General features: G+C 36.1%; 1 protein-coding gene across 1 annotated transcript in view; it reads right to left on the minus strand.

Annotated features, from left to right (window-relative positions):
• LOC105623429 overlaps nt 1-20,948 on the minus strand; it is a 247,627-nt gene extending 226,679 nt beyond the window's left edge. Inside the window, 5 exon segments of the mRNA XM_012204820.1 lie at nt 15,452-15,557; nt 15,618-15,922; nt 16,001-18,126; nt 18,208-19,160; nt 19,413-20,948. Coding sequence (XP_012060210.1) covers nt 15,452-15,557; nt 15,618-15,922; nt 16,001-18,126; nt 18,208-19,160; nt 19,413-20,948 — 5,026 coding nt within the window.
• Between the last annotated feature and the right edge of the window lie 974 nt (nt 20,949-21,922).

Here is a 21,922-nt window from a genome sequence, read left to right on the forward strand (position 1 = left end):
TGAACATTTGAAATTCAACAAGAAATAAAATAATTTTCTACTTGCAATGGATAACATGACACTAGGTAATGTATAAAAATGTATACAAACAAGAAAATCATTTATTAAACTAGCGCTAACAAGAAATAAGTACGGTATATCATAATTAAGACTTAATTACACGATTTAACCTTAAGATTAGCTACAGCCCTACAGACAAAAATCTTGGCTACATTAAAATCTATTCGAATTTTTTTTATTCATTAAATACATTCATATATTATTTAACTTATATTTATGAAACAATTTAATGTCAAATATTTCAATAACACATCTGATTTGTACCATTTCTTTTATAACTATAACTAAATAACAAATAACAAATATAGTATTATCTAATCTGTTTATAATCATGTGTGTTTTTTTAAACTTATTTAATAGCTGTTCCATGACTTTTCGTAAATGCCTTGCATTAATTTTATTTCGCGATAATTTACGTTCGACAAGAGTCTCAGTTTGCAAAGTTGACAATTCCATTAAATGCCATTGCTATTCCTCACGGACAGCATCGAAATTGGAATAATTTCGCGTTCGTGTTAAAATTGTCATAAACAGCGCATTAATAATATGTACAAAAGCGCTTAGGGCGTTAGCAAGATGTAAAACGGACTTGGCGTAACACCGTAATGTTACACGGCCGGCTATTATTCACTAGGACGGACAACATTTTAATACACTACATCTAGCATTTATTGCGCCATCCCCTCTAATTCAGGATCATTATAAAGCGTTACAAAGCTAGAAGCAGACAGCAAATCGCACAGAGCGAAATAACAGGGGTCGCAAGAGAGTATAATAAATGAGGGAGAATATCGAATAAGGATTATATAAAGGCGGATTCCGGGGGAAGAACAAAGTGATACATTTTGTCTCTTTGACCTTTTTTCTTCGTAACAGAAAATAATTAATTCAAGGTAAACAGAAAAGCATCATTCGTATCCTATTTTATATTCCTCTTCTGTTGAATTTTATTAAGTATCATGAAAAAAATAAATATATTGTATCATGAAAAAAATAAAAAATGTGACCTTTCCATGATGCATACATATAATACATTAAATATAACATAACGAATAACATATTAATAAGAAAATAAATTGAATTGTATAATTTTTATAGAAATAAAATATTAGTAGTTGATTTTTTATATTATTGAGATAATTCTTCAAATAAAAGTACAATTTTAGAAATTATCAGCTTTTTCTATTTTCACAGATTATATTTATATTCTTCTATTTTCACTAATTAAGAATGTTTTTAAAATCAATCATTTATGTATAATTTTCCTTATCGTTTAATAATAAAAATTAAATGTGATATTAGTGGTTTTATATTTTGTAATATTGTTCAATGTGCGAGTATTTAAGCTAATAATATAATATGTATTCTATCATTCAGAGATTCATATTTATAATCATGAATCTCGTATCAAAATCTATATAATAAAATAAAGAATAAAATTTCACGTCTCAAGACAAACGATTTAATAATCGTTTCGGTTAAAAATTAATTAAGAGCGTAGATATTATAAAATAGATACTAATTATAAAAAACTGTAAAAAATTGATTGTAAAAAACAGAACCATTATTTTGTGATATAAAATTTATAACATTAAAATATTTTAGGTATAAAATACTTTAATTATTTGCAAAATTATATATATAATACTTACAATAAGATAATTACGAGATTTCACATTAAATATCTTTCTTTTAAATAAATACAGAATTATTAATAAAAATCAAAGTTACGAAAAAGCAGAAAAATGGCTAATAAGTTTATAATAAATATATTATAAGAACAAATATATTTGAAAAAACAAAATTATTTTTATAAATATTTTTTCAATCAAAATTCTATTCGGTAAATAAATATTAAATTTGATATTGCCGACATGTTCGCATATCGCTGATATAATCGCAATTGCAAATACGACACAGCAAATATCAATTTGATTCTCAAGATCTATTTATTAAACCATATCATGTTTCAAATATCACGTCTCGATTTTACAACTAAGTTTCTTCAACAGAACTCACCTACAAGCGTAAGTTGGTTTTCTTTATTTTTAACTATTAAAATGTTTCAACAATTCCCGTGACACTGACGACACTATACATCCATTTAGTCTTTTCAACTTTTCTCGCCGTCTCTTAGAACTTTCAAACTCGCAACTCGAAGTATTGGCTCATACCATAATGACCTACAGGACAAACAAGTTTGAAACTTTTCGCAAGTCGACGTTGATCCGCTTTAGCGATGGTTATAATGAGATACAACCTCTTATAGCGATTTATGTAACGCGCAAGTGACGAGGAATATAAAAAAAAGTGTTACAAAAATCAAAGTATAGTATGTAAATAAGACAATTGTTTATCTCATGAGATAAGAATATCTTATAATACTGCGACATGAAAGAAACACGATAGACAAAAATCAAATTATGATTTATCGCATTGATAGAAAAATGATACAAATAAAAAATTAGCATTTTTGAAATAATGAAAGGAAATCGATCCTAAAGATTAACATATTATTGTGGAAAAATAACATTCGTCAACACATGCTTATGGAAAAATGTTAATTCTAATAAGGGATAAAATTTACATAATTCCATATCAGAGTTGTAGTGTTCGAATTTTAATGACTCATGACGTTTAGTTTTAAAGAATACATTAAACTGAAAGTATAATATGGAGTGAAGTTATGCATATTCACTATCCCAGTTAGAACGTTGTTTCAATTTAGAAAGAATTAAAAAATACTTGACTGAAAAATTTCTAATTTAGTTGTGCTATAATTCTATCAACGCGATATATAGAGATTTATTAAGGTACACACTAATCAAACTCATCAATTAGAATGAGATTTTACGAATATTCATAATATAGAAATTCGATCTATCACAAAATAAGATCAATAGGAACAAACACTTGTTAACAGAGAAATATTTTACTCTTAAATAAAAAATCTAGAATAAAATAAATCTAGAATAAAACGATTTTGGACATCGTGTCACTATGGTGCGCCAACACTGTGCGTAATAATATCGAATAAAAACTTATTTTAAACATAACAATATAAACTTATATACGTTACTTTTTTTAAAGAATAAGTTAAATTTATTTATAATTGAAAGGAGGAAAATAGAAATTATTAATTTAATCTTATTGTTTTCTTATTTTTATACTGCATAAGTTTGCGATAAAGATTAAGTACGTTAAGAATATTTTTATTTCGATATCAGAAATCCTTTCTGAGAAAGTATTTTAATAATTTTTTAAAAAGCACAAATTTACTCAACATTGTTTAATTACTTTTTAAAAGTACATTTGATCTTAAAATTAACGTTCCCTCGCGCTTGAATCTCAAATTATAGTATGTAAGAACAATGTTAAGAATGTAATTAACATTGTTTACGACGTATCTGTATCGTTTTTATTAACTTTTTTATCGTTTTTTATTAACTTCGTTCCTTGCAAAAATACCCACGCGCTAAATAAACCATTACGATCTCGCGGAAGAAAGTTTCTTTGAACTCTCGCAGGAAAGCAAAGTACATTCCATTTGCCTTCGACGTTTTCGAAAGAAATAAAGAAGGATCGTGGACAGGACGGATTTTCAGTTGCCATCAAAGACGTGGTGTTCACCCGATTTTTAATTAATGTCAGGTCACGGAGAGAAATGGCTCCCCCATCTACCGCCGTGTTCTTCAGACTCTGAACGATCTCGACCCTGTCGTTTCAGGGAGAAATCGCCTATCGAAAATCGATGAAGTCGTCAGCACCCGATGGTCGCACCCTCCGTTACCAGCGCTTTCTAACGTTCGTACCGTATAATCGTTGATATATCGGTAGAGTCATGCAGACAGCTGATAGGCAAAGTTGCCTTGTGAATCATGCAGCGTTTTACCTCACTCTACCTTAAACGACAAGAGTAATAAAGAGAAAGAAAGAAAGAACGCGCCGTTTTAAATTGCATAGGCAAGCAATCTCAGTGTGATAATACTAAGAAAACGTGACGTTCTATGTTAAACATAATGACAACGTTAATCTCTGCAGCCAAATTAAGAAGAAAATTAAGTAATTCCAGAATTTATGATGAAAAAGGCCAAATATTTATCTAAGAAAAGAAGATCGTGCAACAGAAAATCATTTAAATTACATGTTTTTTAACGATTTTAATTTCTACGTAAAATAATTTATTCGGATGATCTGGAATGTGCATTAACGAAAACTGTTAAGAAAACGAATGCGAATTACATAAGCAACTAACAAATATTTTCTACTTTAATCTAAAATTACGCAAGCGAGCCAATTAAGCGCTTAATTGGCAATAAGAACGCCAGCTGTCTTGACATAAGTTCCGTTATTTCAACGAAAAAATCACCCACTTTATCTTTCTTGAAGAACGTCTTGCCGCGGAAAAGATAAGTAGCATCATTTTAACTAAGCTCTCATATTACGTCAGTTTACGTTTCGCAGAAATGAATTACAAGCATTTTTACGTAGCTCTGGTACAAGTTGCAACGAACATAGCTATCAACATTTCGCTAAAAATACTCGAAACTTTTTGAATTATAGACACTTATGTTCGTTTCTACCAATGTAGTTTAATTTTAATTTTGATTCAATTAACTAGTTCTAAGAATTAAGAAAAGATGAAGTAAGTTGAGCAGAGATTAAAATTAACCTGCTTTGGTAAAAATGGACAGATTATCTATATCTATATGTAAAGAAATTCTACAATTTACAAAAAATTTTCTAATAAGTAATATTTTGTCGAAAATGTTAATGAGAAAATGTTGAAAAAGTCGAAAATTTATCGAAAATTTGCTTTGTTACAAATTCTTAATTAATTAAACATTTTTAATTAAAAATCTATCGAAGCAAAATTAAAAGTTAGCTGAAAAATATACTTTCACAATTCGTCTTTCTGAGATTCAGAAAAAATTTCTTCATTTCTAGCTTTTCAATCATCTGTAATTCTAAAACTTCTTAAACTTCTTTCTGTCAGTATGCAGTCATTCTTTTCTGAAGGAAATATTGATTTTAAATTCATTAGAGAATCTGTCACATTAGATTGGAAGGGACAGCGAACGGCGACGTCGTCAGTTCTTACCTTCTCTGCCGAACTTGCGTTTCTTCTTGCCAGCGCCGCTGCTAGACGAGCTCTTGCTCGAGCTCTTGTCCTTGCTCTTCCAGCGTCCAATCAACATTTTCCGCAGCTTCCTTCTCAGCGTCTCGAGGGTAGCGTCATCGGGCGCGAAAACGGCGCGGGCGTTCGTCGCGCGGCTGTACGCACCGCGCACATTCACAAACCGCAACTGGCACGTAGCCACGCGGGACGCATCGTTTGATGCTGCGGATGCATAGTAACGACGGACGCACGTCGCACCGCCGCGCGATCTCGCCGTCTCGTAACGTCGTCCATCATCGACGATCGGGATGCGTTCCGCCTCTATCGTCGCGCGAATTCGCCGGCGAGACCGCGAAAATGCCTCGCGTACGCGACTTAATCCAAGCTGTTAAGCTAAGCTGTCAAGTCTTACCTGGAACTGCGCCGCGCCCTGATCGTGAAAGTGTGAAAAATTCTTATCTTTTTGGTGACCACAGTTATTGAAAGGATGTCCCAATAATAAATGGAACAAATATACGATAACACATTAAATTTGGTACATTCAGTGATTATAAAAAATATTTGTTAATTGTATTAATATACATTTAGAAAAAAAACAAAGTTAGATAGAAATTAAAAGATGATAATTAAACAAATTTTATACGTGGAATTAATGTACAATTGAATAATTATCTTATAGTTGCAATAATAGTTGAGTAAATTAATTTTACATATAATTAAGTAAACTATATTATATTAAACTATATTATATATAATTACAATAATTATAAAATAATTTATTCAATTTTCTCTCTATATACATTAATTTTATACATAAAACTTGTATAATTAATACTTTTGTAGTTTCTACCATCATGTTTCTTTCTCTGATTGCGAGTGTAGCAATATTTATTATCATGCTCGACTCAAATGTTTCAAATATTTTGAATTCATAATTACATCATGTAGATATCAATATAATATCTTTAATCAATAAAAAATTAATCACTAATTATATTTAACGGATATTTTTTCATAACTATGGTCATTAAGAATATTTTCAAGCACTTTCTCAATCTGGATCAGTCTTGTCAATTACAAGCATGCGATTCTACTAAAGCAATCTCTAATCAAACAATGCGACTGGAACATCTTTAACTTCGTTACAGAGCAATGCTGTTCATTTCTAATCTACCCACTACATAATTTCGAAAATTGCTGAAAAGCGAGAAAAGCCGAAAAAAATCGAGGATCTTGCTGATTATATTCATCTGAATTCCTCGAAGAGATAGAATAGCTACATTCAAAATGGAAGAAATTTCATCAACGATGCTAACTAATGGAGGAGCCATTGTGAAAAACGAAATTCCATAGTGAATACTAGCCGAATTGTACGAAATGCAGCTCCATATTAGATCCGATATCATATCACGATGGCCAATTTAGGGAGGAAATCACGATTGTCGCCGCGGCGTCTCGGCGCTATTGACTCTGCTATCTTTCAATCACCGAATGTTTTACAAAACGATGGGTTGCTCAGAGAATGCTTACGAACCAGATCAACGGGTCAAAGGAATGATAGTTTTTCATAACGAAGGCAACACATCGTAAGATAACTTCGTTTATTCCTTCGCTCGTTTCCTGACGTTCCGAAACGGAAACGTAGATGTTTGTGAGGAATGATGGATAATATGCCAAAAACGCGATGGAAATAACGTTTACTTCTCTGACTACTGTAAGCCCCGTCCAGAATTTATGATTTTTATTGCCGTCTACGAACTTTCCTACGTCATTCTATCACAATTTGCCAAGGGCACATCGACTGCGTTAATTAGACGTCATTTATCATCGCTCAATATTAAAAAAGCATCTAGCAATCCCAGCGAAACCTCAAACATTTTTCACTTTTTCACTTCTTTTCCCTTCTGCGTTATTATGTTATTATGGAATCGACTATGCTAAATTAAATGATACATTAAATTAAATAACAGAATTAATTAAATGATAAGTGGTGAAATTGATCGATGAAATGTATTGACTGACAAAATATAAAGAGTTTTTAAAGGGATGAACATGGACGTATCCAAGATGAGGGGGGGGGGGTTGGAAAATTCAAATCCCATCAAAATTTTTTATACATTTTCTCATTTTTAATCATAAAAGAATAATTTTACTTTTTTCGTTGTAAAATATTTTTTCTTCCCATCAATCAAGATTTCTAAAACTATCGTTAGTTATTAGAGCTTTAACAGAATGTCCGATATATGCGTATGAAAAATTTTCGCAAAATTTTTGAACCGAAAAAAAAAAAGAAAATATTCTGAGATATAAATGAGTGTTCCATTCATAACACATTTCGTTTTTAATAATATTTTATCTTTACTTTTTTTCGAGAAAAAAAAATAAAAGTTTTAAACCTAATATTTTTTTCATTCAAAATCAAAAACAAAAGAGGTACTCTAAGTTTTAAAATATCTAAAAAAAGAATTTATTAATGGAAAAAATTGTTTATATGATAACAGAACTGATAAACCTCTTCTCCAAAAATCCTGGATATGAAAGTGATCACATTTTCCTATTATTAATTCTATCACCCGAATATAAACTTTGTGAAGCAATCAGATTCATTGTTTAACGCGATCGCAATAAGATGAAAGGTAAAATTAATTAATAGGTATTTCCATTAAACAGTAATACAAACTAAAATAACATTACGTGAAACATAATTTCAAACTAATTCATGTAACATTATTCGCTACAGAACTCACTTTGACAGAAATTTCGCTTATTGGCTTTTACCAATCCAAGTGGACCAAATTGAAGAGCGCAAATCAACAAATTTAACGGACTGGCCTTTATAAACGCGGTTGTTTAATAGAAATTCGCGCTGTCCCGCGTCCCGAAAACCACAATAATCGTACTAGTCATTCAATATAAAAGCAAGAAATATCGACTGAAGTCTGAATGGCTTTAGAATAAGAGACAACCGTTATTGATGCCGTCTACACTTCTCCGAAGAAACGACTCACCTTGATATTAAATGTGACGTAAATCGACGGTCTCCAAAAAGCGAATGAAGGACTCGATGCTGCATGCCGGTTAATTAACGAGACTAATTGGATCTTTTACTTCCTTTATAAAACGTAATTAATTAGATTCGCGAATTAAAATGATTGCTCGCTCGCGTGCGGACAAATGAATCGCTATTTCAGTTCGCACAGTTATTGCCTTTCAATACCTCGACATCACCGAACGAACGAATAAACGAACGAAGGCCGCAGGCAAAGAGATTCCCGAATCATTCAATTGGCAATACTCCTTTGGCCGTTTATCTCTCATCGAAATTTTACTCTGATTCGTTGATCTTGATTTATAGGCTGCCTACGAAAACTTACTCTTTAATCAAATTAAATCTAGTATCCAGTTACGCGGATTTCAAGCGCGTGTACGGCTTTTGGAAAAATTCCAACAAACAAATTGGCTGTGACTGCGCTTTCAAGTTACGCTTCGTAAACATTAGAAGGATCATCATTAAACTCCTTAATTTACTTCCCAATTAAAAGAAAATGGAGACAACGTTTGATATAATTAAAGTTAAATAAAGTGACATTAATCACCGTTTAGCTTTTAACAAAAGCTAAGAAAAATTAATTTATAATGCAATAAGATCTCATACTTTGATTATATACAATAACTCATACTTTGCATTAAATTTTATTAATTTGCAAAATGGTGAGAAATTCAAAAATAGATTGACATTGGTATGAATAATACATAAAATAAGATTTTTTTATTTTTCTATTATAATAAATCAATGTCTTTATTTTTCTCTATTCAACTTCTTTACTTTCTTTTTCACGGCTATTATATAAGTACATCTTTTATATTGTCTAAGGACAAAACTTGGAAAATAAGTTATCACTTTCTTATTTTTCATACCTTGTCTGTGAAGAATAAGATGAATTATGGTTTCCTTTATCACTACTCAAGAAATAACATCTCTTGATATATAATAATAAATCATTATCTCTACTTGATTCCTGTGTATATGTTTTTTTTCTATTTATAGTTTATATGACATTTTGATATACGTTCAATCACCCATTGTTTATAAAACAATGGGTGATTGAACGTATATCAAAAGAATCAATCTCTTAATTATTGCTACAATTTACATTGCTAAATATAAAAACATATAGTCTATTATCTAATTTTAAACTTTATTTTTTTATTTATCAAATGATTATAATTATCACAAGAATTTTATTCAAAAAGAACGTGCGCATTGAAAAAAAATATTTGATATTTGTGACTATAATTGCATATATATAAAATATTCATAGTTTAGAACCTCCATTTTTATTGTGCTATTAGTTATAAATAGAACTATAAATATAATAATAATTATATTTATAGTTCTATTATAAAACCTACATGTTCTTGAAAACAATTATAAAAAATTATAGATTTAAAAATATAGAATTATAAATGTGAAACTATAAAATATATAAAAATACTGAATTATTTTCGTAGTTTTTGTCGCTATATAGTGTTAGTAATTTTATAATTTTATGATTCCATTTTTTATAACTCTATATTTATAACTTTATAATTGCTTTCGAAGACAATCATATATTTATTTTCATATATAGAATTATAAATATAATCATTATTAAATATATAGCATGATAATTATAATACTATATATTATGGAGCTCCTAACTATAATTATTTTACAATACTACGTATTATAGTAAAAAATATCAACTTTATTAGAAAATAATTTTATATTTTATATAAATAATTAAAAAATTGAAAATCTATTATCCATCTCTAAGGAATCATACTATTGGTAATTACTTATTACTGCATTTTTATCAAATATCTGGGATTATGATCATAAAAGAGAAGTACAAAGGATAATTATCGCGTAAATGTTATAACACGTTCGTGCTGATATAACAGCATCATGATTACAAGAGATTATTTCATCGATAACAATGTACCCTCTATACATAACTGTACCATTCATAGATATCGAAAACTTTCCAAAGGATTACATCAAACAGAGAGAATGTAAGTCGAAGATAGCCGCTATATGCTATTCCACATGCGGACGGTGACCGCACCGAGGTCAAGGCACCCGGCAGTTCACCATATTGCTGCCTTCATCGGCCAACACAGGCACTACTGGCTAGAGTCCCGTTCTCCATTTTCTTTCAAGGATATTCGAAACTATTAATCGATACGATGCGCAAATACGATTGTCACAGAAGACGACTGGTATTGCCCGCACCTTTCGCACCTTAATAATCCTCGACTTAATGAATGAGCACGAGTACCGTGTATCGATTGACCTCCCTCACGTCAAAGAAATTGATAGTAACGATCGGAAAGCAGAGAGCAGGAATCGAGCTGCACATTGCTCCGCACTGTGCCGCAACGGGACCACAATCAAGATGGTCGGCACAACATTTTACCGGTTATCGTCACGATTGAGCGATGACGTCGACGATGACGACGGATCCGGGCAGCGGTCCCTTACATTTGCGAGTCGGTGGTCCGCCGACGTTCAAAGGGGGGACGAACTTGAAAGACGAGATACACCACCACGAGCAACTACGACCACCACCTACACGTCGTTTCACGGGACGCGGTAACGGGATGCAGGACGTAGCGGCTGCGGCGGCGGCAGCAGCACTAGCACCACCACTACCACCCGACGAGGGTTGTACTCTGGGAATCCGGCGGTTTCCTCCCTCAAGATATATCAGTCAGAGACTGTGTCCCCACGGCTTGTCTACGAGACGAGTGGCGCGTATACTTCTCGTCCGCGACGACTCTCGACGCGACGAAGGTCGCGATCGATCAGTACTTTTCGAAAAAGACGCTCGCATGCGGGAGGGGCGAGTGTGAGAAACGATGGGATACAAACCACTACCACCATCACCACCATCACCACCACCACCACCACCACCACCACCACTACCACCACCACCACCACCACCACCACCACCACCACCACCACCACTACCACCACCACTACGACCACCGTGCCGGCTACACGTCGTTTCACACGTCGGTGCACCTGCAGCAGCCGCAGCAGCAACAGCAGTGGCAGCACCATCAGAGAGGAAAACGATACGTCGCTGGGACGCCCGGAAAGTCCCGGCTACACCATCCCTTGTCCCTCCCATTTACTACCCTTCCCGGCGTCTTCCTCTCTCCTTCTATCTTCCCTTCGAGTGACGTCACGGGAATGGAGTCGGGGATCGATCCCAAACGCCCACCTCTAGACCCGCATTCTCTCTATTCTGAAACAGTACTGACCGGATAGAAAACATTCGACCATTCCCTCGATGATCTCCAGCGACCTCCTCCCCGCACCCCAGATGTATGTACGCACCCGGTGACACGTACCGCGCAACGGAAGGGCGTAATTCCTCGCCGGATGGAGTGCACTGGCAAACTCGCGGTTGCAACGCGAGCCCGCGAAGGGATGAAGCGATGCGCGGGAAAATGAAACAAGAATAAATGAAGGAAGAAAATATATTGAGAAACAATTTCACATGAGATATTTTCGAGCTTGAACTATAATTCTTTTAAATTTTTGAATAAAGAAATATTATTAAAATTTTTAAATCTTTCTATGTCAAAAGAGAAGTATTTTTTGATGATAAAAGATTCACATAGAAATTTTATTAGACACCAAGATCTAATCTCGATCGAATTTAGCGCTTCTTTATTTATTGACATTTTATACTAATTAAACAATTAATTTATTAACATTTTGTTCTAATTAAACGTTCTAATTTTTGTAATTATAAATGTTCAAATGTATGTTTTAAATATCCTCGTTTTGAATAACTTCTAAAATCAAAACTGTACTTAATTGAATCAATATATATCAGATTATATATTGAAATCTGTTAAACTAGCTGGATAGCATCATAGCCGTTACGGGAACTTTCAATCTATGAAATATATATGTCAATAATTCAAGGAAAAAATAGATAATATAACAATTGTTCCAATTGTTTTTTTCTTTTGGGAAGTATCAATTCTATATGTCAATATAAAGAATAGTCCCATGACAATACGTATCGTTGTATCGTTTAATCGTTAATCTGATTAATGTCCGTTCTACCAATGTAGTTTTATTTTAATCACGGTTCAACTAACTCTTCATCTTTCTTTTTTCTAGTTCTAAAAATTAGATTAGATTAAAAAATCGAGATTAAAATTCACTGATAAAAATAGGGATATATAGAAATATTGCGCAAAGGTTAATTTCATTTCTGCGAGATCAATTATCCATTGTAAGCATTGTGAATATACGCACACATAATGACGTAATTAATGAGAGGAATAAAACTAGTATGCCAGACAGCCAGATTATTGTTTTGTCTCCGTTATGAGACCGGAATGTATTGGCATGACTCTCAATTCCAAACATCGAACATTCAAATCTGCAAGTACGGGTCGGTTAATCTGCATAGATATTGCGCCGTGCAACGCGCGCGTGAAAATTCGGCAAACTATTATTCCACTTCCCCATTAAGAATTCTTTTGTCCCCGGAAATCGCTTGTGCGCCAGTTCGACATTCAAGTGGCATTAAAGAAAGGCTAATGTACTCGCCTGTCGTCTTTTGATCCCCGATTTTTCGCCGCTTCGTTTCGAAGAGACTAACGTCAGTGTGCGGATTGAGAGTAAAAGGAAAGAAAAAATCTCGCGCGTGCACGTCCTTTCGAGAGAAGATTAAAAAGAGATGCTAAAAGAACTCAATCATTGTCCCTGATCTCTGCCTATCATTTGATGGTGAAATAATGAAAAGAGCATTGAATCCGCCCGATTATATGAAGCTGTATGATTCTCAAAGCTATAAAATTCTAATACAATGCAAATAAGGCAACATTGGATCTTACGTAAATAACCGTAAAGATTTGAGATTGGAGTTGAAATAAATAGAGACTGAGTCTCTCATATTTTGCAACATTTTGTTTTCTTATGCAGCAATTTTTCTTTCCCAGTGCCCTCATTTACAAAGTAAAAGATACTCTCGGGGCAACAACTGTATGCAGCTGTTATAAAATTTATCAGACAATTTAGAAACATGTGTGTGGACAAATTACTCTATTAATTAATTAAGAGAGCACACTCATATATGCAATATAATATGTTACATTGTGTTAAAAATATATTATGTATGAAATTTCAAATAAATACGAGCAATTCAATTACATACAAAAATTAGAAACTGTGAAAACTAGAATTTACAAAAAATTTGTTTTTTTCATGTAGAGTGTACAAACTTGTAATTTTACCTCAACATAACATTAATTGTAACATTATATTTCGTCTTGGGTGACGGAACATTATTATCGATAACGTGTTTTGCAACGAAGCTCTCTTCCGTGTAGGCGATTCGGTGCATCTTACGACCGGAAGAGTGTGGGAGTACAAAAGTGCATTGGTCGGCGAAACGATGTCTTACGCATCGGGTGAACAGTTTACCGGGATGCAATGTCAGTGACCTTATCTATTGCAGCCTAAACGAGCGATTAATTGCCCTGTTCGCCGTGCGGAAAAATATACCATCTAGAGGCGTGATTCTGCCCACTAATAATCTAAGATAATATTACTCTTATACTTTGTTAAATGTCTGAAATTACGTCAGACATTGAGAGACGCGCAACATTACTCTCCAAATAAAAATTAAGAAAGAAAAACACACTGTGAGCTATATTTCAAAAGTGTATATCGATCTAACAGCAACAGAAAAATATTGTCTGTTTTCTTTGTTTTTTTCTCTCATTATTTAAACAATACATATTTTTAAAATTGATTCTGCAATTATTTTTATATAAATCTGTTTATTTTTATTATAACTTCGTTTAATTTTAACCTGAAGTCCGAAATATATATCGCTCCTTAATAAGATAAAAAAATTCTTTTAAAGAATATAAATATAAAAATATAAAATATATAATGAATATACATAAATATGTATACAGATTGCACTTTTTAAAAAAATGATGAATTTAATTGAAGATTCAGAAAGAAATTATTTACGACGGACTCTTTAAACAGCTTCAATTTTATTTAATATGCTGTTTCTTGAACAGAAATAAATATAAATGAGTTTTCGAACAAGAAACGATAAGGAACATAATCGCACTAAATACATTAAAATGCGGTCTTTGAAGTTCATCGAATAAAGAAAGTGTTAGAGACCGTTAGAGAGAAAAGCGCATTTGTGTAATGACGAAGGATCGAGCGCCGTTTCGAGTGCCGAAGTAACCACATCGCGGTTAATCTTAAAATTCAGCCAGCCAATGAAGTTATCTTTGGTTTATCGCGCGCTGCTTGCACAGCTTCAAACGACTTAGCAAGAGATCAACTGAATAGACAAATAAGCAAGCGGAAGAAGGAGTTTAGATAATCGCGAGATCAAAATCGGATATTTATAAATACATTTATATGCAAAAGAGAGATCCCGCGGCAATTCCACGGAAAACAGCAAATCCATGTAAGACCCCCCGAGTCTATTAGTATCCAACAGATTTGAAGAAGTACAGTGAAGGGAGCAACGTTTCTCCCATTACCCTTTCTATTGGTACGAACGTGCCTCAACGCGATGCACCCGTCTTCGCGTCTTAAGAGGCTCATTCGAATGCACGATCATACACAGTCATACGGTACGTGCATATCGTCTACACCGAATTACAAACTGCAAAGCACACCTTTGCACCCGGGATTATTTGATGAAAAAGCATCTTATTCTCGCGACTTCCCGCCGATTCAGCAGAACGAATAAATACAAACGATCCTTCTCTCATCTCGACGTTAAAATTCATGGTAGAATCATGATACGAGTGATTGTAGCTTCAAAAAAAAATTTAATTGGCGTATTAATTATTCATTTGCGGCTTTTATTTTAGATTTTTCAAAACTTCAATATTACTAAAAAAAATTAATGTTTTGCTCGTTATTGTAAAATAATGTAATCATGTTTCGACACAAATTTTAATAGTATCCGGACAATATATCAAAATTATTAATTATATTAAATTAATAATTTTATTTCTTTGAAGATCTTTGAAAGAGAGAGAGAAAGAGCTTCAAATCTTTGAAATTCGAATGTTGAAACCCTCGAAGTAAATTACCAGCTCTAGTTTTAATATGTACAATGTAAATTGATATAACGCGTGGCGCGCGTACTTCATTAGTATAAAATAAATCAAGATCTGACTTACCATTCTGCTTTCGCCGACAGCCGCGCTGCTCCTCACTGTTCCATCGAGTGTCGTTGCAGGCGTAATTCCTGACATTTCCACGACGGGAGATTATCAAGGAATCCTTAGGCAGAGGTGGCAGAGGTTTGTTAGCGTCGTACTCCTGCTCTGAGCAACTGCCATCTGAACGACATTTCGGAGATGAGTCGGCAGTGCGGGCGACGTACGAAACGTCCTGAGTTCCGTCGGGTCGATCTTGATGCAAAAATACCGAGTCAGTGTCTGAGGTGCTATCCTCACTCCTGTGTCGCCTGGTAGGCGGCTCGGGTGCCGTTCCACGTTTGGTCGGCCAGTTACCAGCTGCTAAATCTGGTCCAGCGTTCGGTTGATTAGAGAAACTGACTCTCTTGGGACCGGTGCTCCCATACTCTACGGGCTCACTCCCTATTAGACTTCCTCTCTTAAATATAGGATGCGGTCGAGGTCTGATATCGGCGTCGGTGCCGTCTTCCTCGTAAATCCCGACTTCTGGCTTTCTCACCGGAGACGCCGTGCCAGTTTGTCCATCCGCAACAGATTTTCGGCACGTCACATGAACACTGGTACGTTCGATGTCGCCTCTATGGAAGTGCGGAGAAGCGCTCTTCGATCTTTGCGCGTCATATCCCGCGAGATCACGTGGATTTATGGCCTTCATCGACAACTCCTGACGATCCCGCAGCGCCTGTTGTGGTCTGACTATCAGCACCGGTTGATTCTGGCCCTTTTGAACTTGCATTAACGGTTTCCCAGTCGGGCTCACTTTGAGACGTTGTTGTGCATTGTTCCAGTAAGATCCATCCTTATGAATAACGGAACCGAGCGCATTAGAATTGAACGCTTGATTCGGTAACGCAGGTGATATCATAGGGCTTCCGTTTCTCGCCTTGTGATGCGTTTCGTACAGTCTGTCCTCCATCAGATTCTGCTCGTAGATTCGTCGCTGCTGCTCCTCGTCCAGTCTCTTCAATTGCTGCCAATACACCGCTTCTCTCATCTCCGGCAGATCAATCTTCGGTGCGATCTGTCTCGGACTGGAGTTTGCCGACTTCCGGTGTGCTTCTAACGCCTTTTGCTGCCAATAAAATGCTTCCAAGTGTTGCCTGGTCTCTTGCTTTGAAGGCGACAATAATCCACAATTAGAATGATTCTGCTGACCGCACGTCGCATCTCTAATGCGTTGAGCATATAGTTCTTGACCTTGTCTCGGTTGTTGCGGTTGATGCTGTTGTTGACGTTGCTTGTAAATCGGCTCGCGCTGAAGTGAATTCGCGCTCACGTACATCTTATCCTGACTCGCAGTCGGCGACGACTGTCGATCTTCCAACGTAAATGCTGCCGCCATGAGTGGAGCTTGTTGTTGCTGAATGGCATCGGATCGCTGTTGTTGATAAATATCTTGAGCCGCATTCGACGGTTCGCGTATCGGAGATCGTGCCACTTTTTTCCCCGGCTCGTTTAGCACTTGTTTGGTCTCCGAGACGCACGACTGTGGACTTTGCGATGTCGAATTACGATCTTGAACCCGAACTATTTTCTCGTCATCGTCGCGGCACGGTTTAGTCGAATCATATGGATCGGGTGGCGGCAGCTGATCATTCTCATGTCCTTCCCTCGTCTCTGAAACCACCACGTTACTGTGAGAGGGACTCAGCTGACTGCGGTGTCCATAAATTGGCTCGGGGCGCGAGATACTCTTTGAGAAGCCACAGGACAATGCACTTCTTTGCCCCATAGACTTCCTTATTTCTGCAGCAGGAGAAATTTGACCACCATACTGATTTCGCACTTCGATTGATACAATGCCAGAAATACCGCGCGAATCCGCTATGGGAACGGGCGATTCCGCATCGCAGAGTCTGGCCTCGTTTGACGGCCGAGAAATTCGAGACTGGCAGATGGCATCTCGCTTGGGCGAAGCTATCAAGATTTGATCGTCTGGTTGTGACCTTCTGGCTCGACATCCCACCGGCGATGTTGCTACTGTCACGCCAAGTTTCAACGATGATACATTCTGAATGGACGATCTCTCAGCTGAATTGCACGTTAATGAGTCGCTTTTCAAATTTATATCAGTAGTCTCGTAACTCTTTAAGCAATCTTCCCGCGATTTCTCGATTTGTCGTTTCGATTCCATTCGCGTATTTTCGTTATCCTCGCAATATTGAAAAGAACAATTCTTCGAGGGCGATTGTTGATTTGGTGAACATTTTTGTTCAAAAATCAAGTCATCTTTCTTCTCTGGTGAATTCTGCGTTATACAATTCGATATTTCCGCAAAATGTTCATCATGACACGGTGACGACGGAGTCTCATCATAAAGGTGTTCTGCAATGTAATTATTGGATAGCTCAGAAACGGTTTGATCTTCGTTTTCGTAAATTCTATCACGCGCATCTTCGAAAAGCGGTCGATCGGCAGGTGAAGCTCGAGCGCTACTACGGGGCGAATTCAAGTAATACTCGCCGCTTTTCGAGCTGGAAGGCGAGAACTCGCTTTTCTGACTCGAGTTAGGTGTACAACTCGATTCGGCATAATCACCGGACTTCTGGCTGGAACTGGATGACGGATACTTCGGAGTTCTCCCGACTAATGGCGCTTTCTGATTTTGATTTACGATCGGTTGCCGAGTAATTTTAACTTGCGCGGGAACCGACTGCGGTGGATTGTGAATCAGACTCGCCTCGAGATTCCTGTCGTTCTGGTAAAGCCCGGATTGACTTCGGTAACTCACCTTGTCGGTCAAATCCAAACTACTAAGATTTTCATGCAACTGATCAACATTGTCCTGATAATTTTCGTAATTCGACAGCTCGAGCCGTGATTGCGGAATCTCGGGTAGCGGCCTATCGACAGGGTGAATAGCTCGTGACCGCATGTAGTACCGTTCACTGGGCGGCGCCGAGATTCGACCGGAAGCGCCATGATTTCTTTGAAAGAGGTAAGTACGCGCGCCTTGATTCGATTCTTGCAGACTGTGCTTGCGCTCTAGATGGCCGTATCGCCGATTGTCATGCTGCTCGCGTTTCTGTCTCTGCTCGTACTTCCTAATGTCGGGCGAGATGCCGAACTGTCCGCTTCGCTCCAGCCATCTATCGTCTGGTGCAATCGAGCTGAGACTGGAGTTAGCGGTGTATGACCTTGGGCCTCTGGTTCTCTCGCGAAGAAGTCGCGTATCGTCCGTTTGCAGAAAGTGATCGGGCGTACTGGTGATTGGCCCCTGTTCGGGAAACAATTCACGCTTGATCTCGTCCAATCTCTCCTCAATCATGGAACCGTTTAGACTGTTATCCAGTTTAACGTTTCTTTTGATATCTTCATTCAGATTCATCGTATCTGGCGACCTTGTGTAATTTCCATTCTGCTGATATCGAGCGAAATGTCGCTCATCATATCTCCTTCGCTCCTTCTGTTCCTTCTTCTTGTAATCCTTTCGAGAATCCTTCGGAGAGAAGATAGCCGGTAAGAGACGCCGAAAGCCAAGTTTCTTCTTTTGCTTCTCCTCTTTCTTCATCTTGGACGATCCTGCCTCCATTGCAAATTCCTTTATAAGATTTGCGTAACCGTCTCTGCCACAATGACTTCGGACGACGAAGGTCGTCGGATCAATGGATTCCTTCGAATTAACCACCGTAAAAGAATTGGAAGATTTATTGTTTCTCTTTTCGATTAAAATATTCTTCTCATCGGTAAGAAATATCTCCTCGTTTCTTATTTCTTCGATGTTCTTTTTGCAGTTATTCTTTACTTCGTTCGAATTTGGATCGTTAATAACTCTAGTTGCGTCACTTCTAATATTTTCTTTTTTTAAACTTAAATCTTCGTGAATTATCGCCGTTGTCGTGAGAACTGTATTGACTCTTTTTATTTCTTCATTCCATCGAACGTAATCCTTATCTTCCTCGCCGTTGTAAGCTCGATCAGATCCATCGATATCATCATTATCATCTGTCTGTACCTCGTTCTCTTCGTTCGCCACCTGGGCGATATCTTCATCGACTGCCTTAATTCTGTCTTCCAGACACGAATCAGAATCGACGGTGCTCACGGTACTATTCTCAAGTATCTCCTCCGAAGTTCGTCTCTTCGACTCGTCAATCGACGTTCGCCTCTCCGTGAACTTCGCTTCCGGATGCTTCCGGTCGAAGAGCAACTGGGCGTCGCGATCCTCAATGATACTTTCACGCGAAGACACGCTGTCGAACTCCTCAATGTAAGACGATTTCGAAGATTCCGAGGAGTTTCGTTGCAAACGACTATCCAGAAAATCTCCGGACCACCTTTTTTCCACCTCCGTCACTTTCGCGCTATATTTTCGTTTCACATCGATTTTATTCGATGGTCGTTCGTCAGTCTCACTAATTCTGTCGTTGTCAGACGTGTAATCGAGATCGGTTTCCAACAGCCTCTTCTCTTCAATCTTCAGCCGCTTATCCAGGTTATGCTTCTCGAGAAAATCCTTGTCGAATCCGGAACTTAATCTCTCGCTGCAGTTCGACTCCGAGATAATCGGTGGTTTCAGAACATAATTCGACTGAAGACCCAGCAGCTTCTCTTTATAGCTCTGCGCTGTACTGGCGTGAATCTTGGTGCTCAAATTTTTTTGAAGATCATCGATAGTCGCTTGACTCTTCTCCAGGCGATCCCGCACGTCTCTGTCAATTCTGGCGTCACCTTCACGGCTTTCAACGTTGTCCTGTTTCTTAATCCCATCTGATCCACATTTGCAATTCACATTTGTAGCCTCAGACGTCTCATTGTGTTTATCGATTCCGGCGGAATTTATACTACCGTCACTTTCTTTATCGCCCGCAATGTCTTTCGCCTCGAAAAGTTCTTCAGCTTGCTCTTGCTTAACCTCAGTCACTATCTTGTCAACAACTTTTTCCTCTTTCAACGATAAATCTTCTAAAGCTTTTGCTTTCGCGGAGGAAACCGAAGTCGCTATCAAAGATGAATTATGCTCATTTCTAGTTATAGATTTCTCCGGCGTCTTCGGTGACACCTTGTTTTCTTTTACAACCGTACCCGAATTCAAACCTTCAATCACAATACTATCGATTGATGAAGTTTTAGCGAACTTAATCGGCTTGATCCTGGATTCTTCTCTCGAACTAATACCGTTGTTCTTTCGACTCTTCGGAACAGGAAGTTTCGATTGACTGCACGACACGATCTTAGGAATAGTATCTTTTGATTTTGATACGTTTTCCAAGATTCGAAATCTATCATTACCTTCTGATTTCTGTCGCTCGTTTTTCACACATTTAACAACATTCGATCTTGTCTCTGAACTTAGAGACAGTTTTCTCGAAGACTCGTTTTTCGTTAGCAATATTTCTCGCGATCCGTTCGAAGATTCTAGAACAATTTTTTCAACAGTAACTTTATCGACCGACAGAACTCTCACGTTTTCTGCGTTCGTTTCTTTTTCATCACCCTTAAATGGATCCCGATTGTGCCGCACGTCCGTTTCCGAGATATTGCTACCGAAGACTCCCTCCTGAGATTCCATGCTGGTTTGTTGCGCACCGTTTTCCTCTTAAGAACGCCTGAAAGAGTTTCATTGTGATCTTCAGGTTCGAGAAAGGTATACAAAAAGGCTTTACAAAAGAAATAGAAACAAATTTAAAAGTAAAAGCAAGTAATAGATACTAAGTAGAATAGATGCTTATTTTGTAAAGAAAGCATTCCGGTAATCGCTGGAAATTATTATAATATTATAATATTATAGTATTATGATTACCAAACATATGAACAAATAGCGAACTCGATTATCGACGATTTTCTTTAATATAAACGTTTATTTATTTCTAATACTCCTGGAAATAATGCAATTTTGTTTTACAGGCTTAAAATAAATTCTTTAACGTTTATATTCTATAGATTCGTAATATTATATAAATAATGTTATATAAATATTACATAAATAATGTTATGCCGTTTCATTATGATTTTTCTTTACATTTTTTTGACACGGAAAGAGTTTGTTTGTCATATTAAGATGTGCAGGTAATATTGCAAGAACATAATAGAAATATATAATGTTTATATATTCTAACTTATTTTTAATTTATTATTTAGTAATTATTTATTTAATTATTTATAATTCAGTGTATAAGACTTAATTTGTTATTATCAATGTGCACAACACATACACACATATACATATACAAAATGATGTTATTTTATTTTCTATTGTTCCATTGTAAAGAGTTTTGTATAAATTAAAAATCTCAATAATACATTTATATCGGAGTAATGTTAATTTAAAAATATGTACTCCATAATACTTGCTTTTATACAATTGGCAAAAGATAAAACAAAAAATCCTAAATATTTTTAAACATGAGATAACGTATAAAACTTTTATCTTTATGAAATGAAAATAAAATACATGAAAAAGTCGAATAAGCATTCAGATGGCCTACTCAGTGTTTTTACTTGAAACATATTGCCTATCTACGATAATTTATCAATCTCGCTCTA

Source organism: Atta cephalotes (assembly GCF_000143395.1).
Source record: "Atta cephalotes unplaced genomic scaffold scaffold00057, whole genome shotgun sequence".
Lineage (NCBI taxonomy): Eukaryota > Metazoa > Arthropoda > Insecta > Hymenoptera > Formicidae > Atta > Atta cephalotes.